Source organism: Colius striatus, chromosome 8 (genome assembly GCF_028858725.1).
Source record: "Colius striatus isolate bColStr4 chromosome 8, bColStr4.1.hap1, whole genome shotgun sequence".
Taxonomy (NCBI): domain Eukaryota; kingdom Metazoa; phylum Chordata; class Aves; order Coliiformes; family Coliidae; genus Colius; species Colius striatus.
Window position 1 is genome coordinate 1,654,979 of NC_084766.1, and position 12,326 is coordinate 1,667,304.

The 12,326-nt window shown below is 48.6% G+C and overlaps 1 protein-coding gene across 8 annotated transcripts in view; it reads right to left on the reverse strand.

Moving 5' to 3' along the window:
* Positions 1-260: 260 nt before the first annotated feature.
* The window catches only part of USP54 (ubiquitin specific peptidase 54), a 94,431-nt gene continuing 82,365 nt past the window's right edge, over positions 261-12,326 (reverse strand). For 6 of the 8 annotated variants that reach the window (XM_062000906.1, XM_062000905.1, XM_062000910.1 and 3 more), the window contains 6 exons: positions 11,231-11,408; positions 7,352-8,802; positions 4,984-5,102; positions 4,009-4,149; positions 2,360-2,546; positions 261-1,656 (listed from right to left, as the gene is read on the reverse strand). In XM_062000906.1, coding sequence (XP_061856890.1) covers positions 1,007-1,656; positions 2,360-2,546; positions 4,009-4,149; positions 4,984-5,102; positions 7,352-8,802; positions 11,231-11,408 — 2,726 coding nt within the window. In that variant the 3' untranslated portion in view covers positions 261-1,006. Of the gene's footprint in view, positions 1,657-2,359; positions 2,547-4,008; positions 4,150-4,983; positions 5,103-7,351; positions 8,803-11,230; positions 11,409-12,326 lie in introns of those variants that run through there. The other 2 variants (XM_062000911.1, XM_062000912.1) reach the window with 2 other exon arrangements.

The following is a 12,326-nucleotide window of genomic DNA, read 5'->3' on the forward strand; positions in this document are numbered from 1 at the left end:
TACCTTTCCAAGGACACTGTTACTTACTGTCCATTATGAGGGAAAGTTAAGCACAGAGTAGTGATGAAAGACATCAAATCCAGGGTCAAAATCAGACGTGTCCTCCAGTCTAACTGAACCTTTGCTACCTAAGCTTTGGCAATGAACCAGAACATACGTTTTACTCATGTTTGTCAGTGTGTAAGAAGAATAAACCAGCAGTTTCAGGCCAACTGATGAGTAAAGCCAAAGAGCAAAGAAAGCTCACACACACACACAGGTAAATAGAACTATTTTCATAGATTTATTTGAAAAATACTTACAAAAGCAAGTATGTTTGACACTAAAATAGTTCAACTCGCTCTGTGTTTACATTGGTGTGGTTAAGCGTGCGGCATTAACAGTCTGTTCTGCTTGGAGCATTGTTAGTTTGCCTTCAGGAAGTGGGGAAATTCTGATGTACTGATGAATGGTGTCTCCCAGTGACTACAGCTGGGAGCTCTCCCAAGGATCTCAGCGCACTGAACGCTGGGTTTGCTTTACCAACTGCCAGCCTGCCAAGTGCAGATTCACTGCAACCCGCCAGGTGGGTCAGGTTTTGTTTCCCCCCTAGGAAGGAACAGGAGAGAGGAACAGGAGAAGGAAACGAAAGGTCCTGGGCTTTTATGTGAAGGATTTACCAAAGCTACATTTCATGAAAAAAGAGTCTTTAAAAACATCCTCTTGTTAGTGGCTGTCTTCCCTCGAGACACTGCACGCTCCTGAACTTACCCGTAAGCCGGCGCCCCTGGAGCATCACCGGCCCTGGAGCACTTCTTTGCTCGGAGGGGCCAGGACCAGAGAGCTAAGATTCCCCATCCAGACAGCAGTTCAGTAGTGTCAGAAACGAAATACAGTGCAATTAGTTTCCACGTACTGTAGAGCTACATTTTAAGACAGAAGTGGCACAGAAGCCGATGGAAAGAGTTTGCTGCCTGCACGTCAGCTGTGCTCCAGCAGAGATCCAGTGTGCACACGGAGCAGGATCTCACCAGCCACTGTTGTGCACGCTGCCCGCAGCCGCTCGAGCCAGCGGGTTTCTGTGTGCCTCCGAGGCAGCAGGACAGGTCCCGTCCGTCACGTGCACCGGCAGCATCGGCCTCCTGCCAGGCTGAGGGGTGTAGCTGCTCTGTCGCCAGTCTTCCTCCGGGGGCATGTCGACCCTCCTGGGGCCCGGGGCCTTCGCGCAAGAAGGGGGCACAGGACAACCCTGCGAGGCCCCGGGACCCCACGAAGGCTCCCGTGGTGTGGGTAAAGTGCTGTAGGCTGCGCCGGCTGGCGGCCTGCCCCCCAGGGAGGAAGACCCACGCGCTGCACGGGAAGGCTGCTGGAGGAAGCTTTCCTGGGGGAGGCCCTCCCGGGAGCTCTGGCCGGCGTGCTTCCCCCAGAGCGCCGGGCGCTGCTCTGGCAGCGTGGCTGTCGGCCTGGCAGGGCAGCTGGTCTGCAGCCAGCGCCCACAGGCACCCGGTGCTCCAGAATGAGGAGGAACGGGAGGCTTCTGCCCCTGGGGGAGGGTGCCTTTGGGTGCACAAGGGAGACTCCCGTAGCTCAGTGCCACACCTGGGTAGTCTTCACCTTGGAAAGCTTCACCCCCGTCAGGCACAACCAGAAGTTTCTGGATGCTGTTCTTCTGATCTCCTGCAGGGGGAAAAAACCCAAAGGGTTTGCTTAGTTGTTTGGTTTTTTAAATTGCATCACCTCAGAACTTTCAGCTGTGGCCAACAGGTAACAGAAGAGAAATGAAATCACTGGTACCTCCAGCTACTGGTTGACATGTAACTCTGAATGGAATTATTCCCTCTCCTCACTGCATTTCCTCCTCATCCTACCACAGCTGCTGTCCCAGACTTCACACTTCCTTAACAGCCCTCGTGTCATCATGGAGGACACAACAAAACACTCCAAGGCTGCTAGATCCAATTGATTTTGATAGCTGTCACAGGGAAAAGAGTTCCCATACAGGCTGTGAGAACAGTTGCACGTGAGACTTGCTGGAATGAGCAGCTCGTGGAAGTACTCTCATACCCAACAACAAGATGGTGGAGTCTTGCTGCTGCTTTTACACTACAGCAAATACCTCACAGAAACGTGAGTATGATTTTATATAAACCCACCATCATGTTTCCATAAAGATTACTCCCTTTTGTTATGCCCACTTAGCACAGAACCACAGAACAATCCAAAATGGGCAGAGAAGAAGAAAAAGAACGTGCTTTGTCCTTCCAGGTTTCTGGAGGAGCTCAGGCAGGTAGTGAAATACCGTTATGAAAGACAAGATCTGACGAGCTGTATGACAGCAATACTGCTGATGGGGAAGGAGGGTGAAAAGTCCCGTGATTACCTGAGGGTTTACGTGCCTTGCCCACCATGCTGGGCATCAGTACATCACGGGGGACGTGCTGCACCTGGCTGGGGTTGTGCTGGGGATCAAAGGGAAACACAGGAGGATCATGGGGGAAAGGAAGGGAAGTGGAGCTGGAAGAACGGTGGCTGGTGTCCACTGGCATTTTCCTTGTATTTGGTGCTTCCTTTTACAAAATGAGAAAGCAGAAGAAAAGAACATAAAATGATGAGTAAACACAGAGTTGGGCTGAATCAAGCAAAGATGTTGCTGATCCAAGGAAAGGGATGAGTCACTGGAACAAAAACATGCATCTGTATGGAAAAACGGCATCAATCCACTAAGGCTCTGATGGGGGATCATTGACTGGAAACGTACCAAGGGGCAAAAAGGCACTACAAACGCAAACCAGTCGTGAAGGTTTGGTTCACAAACTGAATCCAGAGAACGATGGCAGCCCAGTGAGCATCAGAACTGCCATGCTACATGGAACAGCCATGAAATGAAGAAGAGTCTTGCTACTCTTTCCTTCCTGTTTACTAGCAGGCTTTACTGAAAGCTCTCATTCCAGACTATCAACAGATTTACCTGTTGCAGCTGAAGTGTTTACTCGTGCTGTACCATTTCCCTCTCTGAGGGGGTCCCTATCCCAAAGGAGGGATGGCTGAATGGCACGAGAACTCACCGCAGACCTGAGCCTGGTGAGAGATCACAGCCATCCCATTGGGCTGCTTCTGCTGTGGAGGTAAAACCCTCCAGCAGAGAGGGAGGGCTTCTGGACAGCTGGAGGTTTTTAATTGCTTCTGCCAGCACCTCCGGGTTTGCATTAAAGCCCTCAACTGAAGCACACTGAGGAGTAAACAGTCAGGAGCTGACATATTCTTATCTTAGGGTACACAGCAGACAGAATCAGGCCAAGCAGCCTAAGTAAGCGATTTCACAACTGAGACTTTCCCACACTTAGGCAGTTGGTTTCAAATCACATCTTAAGCACAGCCTGCAGAGAGCTCAGTCCAAGACAAACCCTGACATTGTATCTATGTTGCTAAACACCTATGACAATCTGTTTGTGTTTTCCTCACTAGCAGTTTTAACTTGCACCTAAAACTACTTACCAGAGACAACCAAGGGAGAAAACCCACCCAAACAATCTCCCTGTTTTCAGTCACTTCCTGGATGTGACCCTCTGTATGTTATGCACCAAGTCTTGATCTGCCTCCCCTTTTACTCTCCAAAAACGCTGCTTGCTGAGTACACCCACAAGAGAGCAAAAGCCTTCCCATGGCTGTGGTTTCTTTTTCTAATTACAGGTGCACCAGCAGCTTTCCTCAAAGCACTCCTGAAAAGTCAACCGAAATAAAAACGTTTCTACTGGATGTCTTTGTACACTGGCAAGTCACACACTCACGTGCCTACCAGCTGCAGCAGGTACTACTCTGCAATGACTCCTGAAGAAGATGGCTTTGTTACTGAAAAGCTCATTCTTCTTCCAAAAACAGACCAAAAAAGTCACAAAGAGAAGCTTCCACTGTGGCTTATTATCCAGTTGTCTCCTGCCTTGTTGGTTAGTTACTACATGCAGATGGAGAAAACAGCAAGCCTACACACAGATGATGGCTCTTGGGAAAGCTGCACATCATTCTACTCACAAAACTGTGAGAAGAGACCAAGGTCTCTTCTCTGTTTGAGATGACTGTCCCACTGAGGCTGCGAGCAATGCGACGGAAGTTCTCTGCACTGTACATTTCCTCCTCTTCTGGCTCCCTGCTACGTCCTCTGGTATATGTGACCTGCAGACAATACCACACGTCTCAGAAAAGGCTCTCCAATTGTGGGTAGTAATTCTAGGAAAGAGATGAATATCAGACCACCACAATTCAATGAAACCCCATCACCTCTTCTTTTTTGAAACCCTTCACTCAGTGCTACCTTGAAAAATTAAAGCAAATGGGTCTGGTTGGAGCTGGTGATGAAAAACACTGCTCCTTCTAGTCTTTCTTTAGTAAATACACACTGACTGGTTTGTCTAAGTGAGACTCATTCTGAATTTCATAAACATCTAAGGCCAGGACAAAAAGCCTCTTCTGGGATGAATGTACCCAAAGGGCACACTGTTGCTACAGGCATGGCTGTCCCTGCAGAGACAACCGTGGCTGCAGCCGACAGCCGTCCTATAACCACAGTTACACTACAGTGTTCTCACCACTGAAAAGCCCACTCGGATTATTTGGTGAGTGCTGGGAGCTCATTAATCTTATTCCTTCTTTCTTTTCCTTCTCTTCAAGCTCCCTTTAGCGAGCATGAAACTAGTGGTAATCACAAGCAGCAGCTGTTTCAAGTTGCGACGCAAGGCATGTGTCCAAAGAGACTAGACCTTTGTGTTGTCTGTGTGTGTTCCTCTAAGGCAGGACGCAGACAATCGGACAGCACACAAGCTGCACGTAACACGAGACACTCATTTCTCTGCTACCTAATCCTGAGCCAGACCACACTTAAAATCCTCTCGAACATCGACGACTCTGGTACCTTTTTCATAACACATTGCACTTCTTGCATTGTGAATCCTTCCCCGTGCACAGGCCCAACCCTCCCCCTCTGGCACATCTTAGGAAGGAACACGTCACCTTGCAGACAGAAGAGGCAGCGGATCCACACAGACTGCGCTCGATCTCGGCCGTCGGGGTCCTGGAGCCGCCCGTGCCAGCCGTGCCAGGCAGCTTCCTCGCGCTCGGCTCCGCAGAGGCTGGGGGAAAAGGCTACAGTGAAACTCAACGCTTGAGTGCACGTTACAGCACGTGTCTGACTCCAGCAAACACACATAGGCCAGACACTCAGACCCAGAATTCATCAGAGACCCTTTGGACATTAACCCATAAGCTAACTCCCGTCATTTCAGGGGGAGACGGTCTACTGGGACACTCACACCTGCCTCACTTGCCCTCTGGCAGGCTTCTGGGGAGCAGGAACTGAACTGTTTGAGTTCAATGATTTAACTGCACACCAGCACTGGTTTGATATGGAGGTGTGGCAGTTTAAGGGGCCTAAAGGGACAGAAAATCAGGTACTGAGAGCAAGTTTCCTGAAGTTACTTAGGATAAACAAAACTCATCAGCATCAAGTTCCCCAAACATTCACCTGCTTCTTCCCACTCGGTTTGTCAGCCATTTGTTGTGCTGGTTAAATAACTGAAGGTGTTACATTTAACTAGGATTACTACAGGTACTTCAGTCCCCACCCAGCAGTTACAACCCTTTTTCACGGACTAGACAGGAAGATCAATGGCCTAATAACAACTGTCCCAGGGAATATGCCTCTGAAGGAAGAAAGGTGATGTGCTGGGAACCACACATTTTCTGCACTGAGGTGGCATTTGGAGTATCTGGTTTTTGCTGGTGGTGTAAAGATCCTGAGCACAAAGGTCTGATAAAACCAGTTGATAAGGGGCAGAAAGCTTAAACAGCATTTGCAAAGGAATAGGTAATGAGCCCTCTCAGACCCACTCAGGTGGCTTCCATTCAGCTCAACACAGCAGGTGCACTGGTTCAAACTTTTTGCTTTCATACAGAATTTGCAGAACTTAGGAAGAACATCTGAAAAAATCAATCACAGCACACCAGAAGTAAAGATCTCAAACACACACTTCACTTTAGAAGGACAGCTGTACCTCACTGCCCTCACCTGTGTGACGGGGAAACAGGCCAGAAGAGCCTTGGCCCAAGAAAGGGGGCATTTGATGACAGAACTCTGAAGCTCCAGCTGACACTAAAGCAACTGGGCACTGTCCTGGGAAGACTTCCAAAGAGAGCTTCCAAAAAAATCAGTAAGCAGGAACACGTAAGACCTGATTCAAGCCCATGCAAGAGAGTGTCTGCAAGGTTGTGTGGTCAGACCTTGCCTAACCCTGAAAGAAAACCAGAAGGGCAACAAATGGGACATGTCCACCTGTGGATGTGTCACCTGCTTTGCCACTGGACTGCAAGACAAGATTGTTTCACAGAAAGCTTCAGCTGTTGAACGAACACCTGTAGTTTACTGCAGTATTCACTCTGGCCACAGCCAGGTTTGATGTGTCAGGAACAATGGAGGCCTCACCTCCACAGGTGCAGGGCAGGGGAAAACCTTTCTCTTGTATGTATTATCATATATATCACATCTAGATAGACATCTGTCTGTACCAGACACGTGTATCTATCACCTCCATACATCTCACTTCGGTACCCGCCAAGTTTCAGGCTGTTGTGCATTTAACCAGAAAATTTGCAGCTCTAATGCTCTGACATAGGTTATAAAGAAACTGGCTTCACTTGTGCTAAGCAGAGAACCCAGGTTGCCCTGTCTCAGGCAGGAGACTAGACCAGCTGAAGTGCAACCTGAGTGCTGTCATCAGACTGTAACTGAACGTTCATCTCCAGCAACATTCTCACCAACAGCAACAGAACTGGTTCATTTCCTCTCAGCACCAACTAACCCACAAGGCCTCGAGGCTCTGGGTGCAGCCTGTACACCCCCAGTGCTGCTTTCACGTGGCATTTCCCAGGACCCAAACCAAGTACTCCTTAGCAAAACAGCAGTTCAACTGTCATAGATCTGGAAGCACTTTTAGAGGTTATTCCCCTAACCCAGGTACAGACTAAGTGCTCAAATACAAGACAAGCAGTTAAAAATAGAGTTTAACAAATTCAAGGCTGCCACAGGACTCTACACCAGCAACATTCAGCAGCCTGACCTGAGCAGTTAGCTCCCTACTTGGAAAGAGCATCGGTCATTTCTCTGTTACTCTGGACAGATGTTGCTCTGTTTGCCAAGATCCACACCTCCTCTGCAGCCTCCCCAGGCAGTGCCTCTCTGTGTAGTTACAAGGTTTTCACAGAGTCCACAACCTGAATCCTTGTGCATCTGTGCACAAATTCACGCTCATTTAACTCAACTGACTTCACCTACATTGGAGTACACAGGGAGGTCAACCAAGGAAAACAGCTGTGTCATTCTTACCTGGTTGGTCAAATGGATACCTAGCACTGTCCTGTCTTCCCAAGAAAGGCCTAGTGGCCCAAGATGCCTGCAGACTAGTCTGATAGAGGGATTCCAGTTCTGAGAGCTCCTGCTCTGTGTCTTGATTCCACTGTGGATGCAGATGTACTGGGATCCTGCTCAAGTCATCTCCAACTGCTCTCTGATCAGAAAGGGATGGACTCCTCCCAGGTACAGGCAGCCAGTCAGTATTGTTATTAGCCTTCTGAGAACTGTAATACCTAGTAACATTGTCCACCCAACAGTCCACAGGCACAGAGGCAACCACGCTACCAGCAGCTCCATCATCCACCTGTTTCATTCCTCCATCATGACAGTGCCTCTCCAGGTAGAATGCAGGGTCTGCTACATTCTGTCCACCTCTTCTACACAGCTCTTCACTGTGAGAACAAACACTCTTAGAAGCAACGTGTTGGGCACTAAAACCCTCCAAAGAAACTACCCCGTCCCTAATATCCACAGTTGAGGGGAATTTTTCAGAAGATTGGTTTTTGTTCTCCTGGTTTTGATGGATTGGCTGTCTGTAACCAGAGCATGAAGGGTTGTTGGAAGATTTTTGTGTTAACTTTGGAGACTTCTCATCCTGACACACTGCAGCAATCCAGCCTTTTTCATGGGTACCTTTCCTCTGGGAGACTGCATGCATTTGCTGAAACTGCTCTGCCAAAGAGCGAACGTGGCCCTTTGTACTAAGCCCCTCAGGTTTGCAACCTTCTGCTGTGCCACATTCATCCTGTGAGGGTAATAAAAGCCCATGGCTGTTTGCTCTGTAGTACTTATCTGTTTTCTGCAAAGGATCCAAGGAGCACTGCCGGGTAGGGGATGAGGCTGCAGGGCTCACTGCATGATAGGCCCCTAAATGATCAATGCTGGGCCGCGCCGGAGAGCTTGCAAGTTTGGAACAAGGACTGTGCTGGCTGTCCTTTTCAGGAGATGCTGCTTGTGGTGGATGTGGACAGGGAAATAGTGTAGGCAAAGACCCAGAGTTTATTGTGTTAGCCTTGGATTTGCACTGAGATGTGAGAACAGGCGCTGTGTTATGAACCTCTTCTAACCTGCTGCCGCTGCAGCATTCCCTATAGTCTTTTGACCCTGTGGCATCAGCAAATTCCACACTATGGTGGGCATCATTCTCAGTTCTTGAAGACCTCTCTGCCAACCCCTGCCTATAGGGAAAAGAGGGAACCCGGTCATGAAAATCAGCAGAAGCAGACTGGAAGTTTGGAGAGATCCTGTTGGATGGATTGCTTTCAGAAGGGGGCAAGGAGGAAGACTCTGGATATAATGATGAGTGCAATTCATGGCTGGAAGCAGGTGGGTGGAAGAAAGAACTGGACCCAAATTCCACTTCTTTGTTGGGTTCCAGTGGTACCTCCTGGCTCAGCAGTACTTGGAGCGGGCCAGTCTGTTCACTAAAACACACAGAAGGGTAAATGATTAGCAGTAGTCATTGCTCACCTTTATCCCTAGGGTACAGAGCTTGCACAAGGTGACATCCACCTCCACACGCTTTCCCTTGCTGACTGCATTCTCATGACTTTGCATTAAATCAGTAGATATATACATGGCAGTCCTTGGCTTCTAACCCTCGTTTCCTACTCCTACTGACTTACTGAATCCATTTCATACTTTTAAGAGTGTTTTGCTCCAGTTAAGCTCTAGACAAAGAATCCTTGCAGAGCACCCTGGGCACGTGAACCACGGGCCAGAGCGTGTGGGGAGGGGCAAAAGGAAGAACAGCAAAAGCAGCATTTATGCAAAATAAACCAACTGCTCCCAACATCAACATCTTTGCTATTTTAAACATACTTCAGGCATGTTCATGGCCTGAGCATGAATTGACACTATTTCCATAAGGTCCCTTCTCTCCAGGCAACTCCATGAAGAATGACTTGACAAATGGAAGGAACAGGTTGAAATTTCTCTCGTGTCACCTTTGCCATCTTGACCTTTGAGATATTTATCCAACACATTAAAGCTAAAGCTAATGACACAGCTAATTTTTCTGGTAATAACCTGTATTCTAGGTATAGTTCTAAAACATTAATCTGTATTCTCTCCTGCACCGATGCAAGACAATTCTATCTGTGGGTCACCCGTATCCTTGGCGTTTTTCTGTCATTAGTTAGCACTTTCATTTGCAGGCAGAAAAACTGGCACCAAGTCCACGTGTCTGCGAGAAAATGACAGGCTACAACAAGCTCCAACAGAGAACTTAAGGGAGCTGCTAAGCCATTGCTTTGTTTCCTCCTTGAGATGCACATAATGAAAGTCATCGTGAAGGCCTAGCTGATTATGTGTAGCAGAACGACCCTGTCTGAGTGATGGCCAACTCTGACCTGCCTACAATGTTATTTACATCACAGCACAAGTGCAGAGCTCTGCCTATGAACACTCTCTTCACTGGCTGCAATACCAACATCTGGTCTTGTAAAAGTAATGTTCTTTTCACAGAGCAGCAGTGAGCAAGTTCAGCATTGACAAAACCAGTTTAGAAAGTTCCTTTCTTTCCTTTTCTCAGGAGCTGACAAAATGCATTATTGGAATTCTGCATTTCTCCTGTAAAGAGGATATAATGGACCCCTGATTGACAAAAAGATCAGCCCTCGTTACATAGAATTCAGCTACTGCAGGAAAAGAAAAGAAAACATTCTGAAGCACAGCCTGGGAGGTGTGCAAAGTCACTGGGCTTCAGTGCAGAGCTGCACGTGGCACTTAGAAAAGGAAAAGAAAGGATTCTCATCTGAGATCTCATCTAAGCTTCTGATCATCCAACATCTAAGAAAATGAGGGGTGGGAGGGAAGAAAAAGTAACAGTTGAAAAAACAGCCTAGAAATTGGGCAGGAATGGTCTAATGCTAGGAGGAAATGGCATGGGAAGAAAGAAGGATCAAGCTGCATGCTAAGGAGGGTAGGAAGAAAGGATCAGTTAGAGCAGAGAGTTAATTATGCTATAGTTAAAGTCAGTATGGAAGAAGAGAGTCATGAAGAGACAAGGAGGAAGCTGTTAAGCCGAGCTAAAGGATGCTGGGAAGCACAGAAAGGAAATGAAGAATGATGTGGTGCCAGGGAGAGCAGTCAAGGTGAGGGCTGGGGATCTGGGTCCAGGAGTTGTACCAGGGCACCACCAGAAGTGGCCTAGAAAGAAGAGATCCAGGTACTCAGCCCTTTCAAACTACAGAGCAGTAAAACACAGTGGTTGCTTATAAAAGCAGTTATAGTCAGATTTTTACTCCAGTATGCTCTTTCCTCCAGTCCTGAAACTGCTCCTGATTATAAACAACTGCACATTTCATGCTAACACCAGCCCCCCCTCCGGTTTTAGCCTGGTTACTGTCTGTTGTATTCTTCCCTTTGGTGCATAATCCATCAATGCTGCCAGGCACCGCCTGCTACCGTTGTCTGTCATGGATCCTACTCTGAACACGTGCACCTGGGACTGTTCACAGAACCTTATGGGTTGGAAGGGATGTGGAAAGCTCATCCAGTCCAAATCTCTGCCAGAGCAGCACCATCTAGAGCAGGGCACACAGGGACTCACCCAGCTGGGTTGGAATGTCCCCAGAGAAGGAGCCTCCAGAGTCCACCTGGGCAGCCCCTGCCAGTGCTCCCTCACCTCGACAGGGAACAAGTTTTTCCTTGTGTTTCTTTGGAACCTCTCATGTTCCAGTTCGTATTCCACAGAGATGAGGGGTAAAGAGAAAAAAGGGGCAGCTGACCATCTTATAACGGGAATTAGCCCAACGGGGAAAGAACAGGGAGTAGCAGAGCAGGATGTGGAGCCTGCAGGGCCGTGTGTGTTCCGTCCCTGGGGCTGCTGTGCGCAGGGGCTGTGACTACCTTGCGGAGCGGGCGCCGGAGCCGGCCTGCGCCGGGCGTGCGTGCGGCGGCGGCTGCTGGTGCTGCGCGCGGTCCTGGAGGCTCCGGGCCTTGCGGATACTGATCTGCAACTTCTTATCGACTAGGGCTCTGCTGTGAGTGCTAGCGCTGGCGTCATGCATGGCAAGTCTTAGTTTAGCTAAAATGCAAAAGAAAACATAGCAGGAAAAAAAAAAACCACACCCACACAAACAGAAAAAAAGGAAAAGGAAACCAAACAACACACGATGCAGCAGGAACGTAAAACATGGACCATGCAAGTACTGCCACGGGGGGTCACAAGGGCGCTACTGTTTCCATCGATGCACATTCAGCTTAGCCAGGTGTCCAAACACCTTAATCCAAACTAAACCAAAGTAAAAGAAGAATTACCCATGTTTTAGCCCAACTCCTCATCCCCTACACACAGCTCTTTCCGACCCTACCACACGAGGATGCTTCATTCTCCCATCCACCCTGCTCCTCCTGTGTTCCCCATACCTGGGACTCCCTTGATGTGCAGGAACACCCAGCTGGGATTTGAGTTTCAGCACAGCCCTTGCTGAAATGGAAGCCAATAGAGCTACCACAACAGCTCCATGCTGAACCTTTTACTCTGCAGTCCATGGGAGCCAGATTCTAAATGCAAATGCTAGGAGCCACCCCACTCTGTCTGCAGCCATTCTATACAGACAGAGGGGAGCATGGGGTGAGACAGCCAGCCAGTCAGAATGCAAAAAGAAAATGAAACCACATAGCATACATTCTCAGAGGGCACAAGGCATTCAAGCACTTCCATGGCCTAATGCTTTTTTTTTTTCTTCAGGAAAGCCATGTTTTCAACACAGGTCATCTCTGTTAGTCCAGAGGGCTCAAAGAGTGGGCTACTGTTTTCTTCCTGTGCTACACTTCATGAGAAACAGAGGAGCTTAATGCCCTCTGTGATTCAGGCTTAGCAGGGGGGAAAAAAATGGAGGACCAAGTGGCAGGGGACATTAACTACTAGGTGCTCGCTGAAACGCACCATTTGGCACCAGGAAGGGCAGAGCAGCACCCCAGTGCTGTTCCTGCCACACAG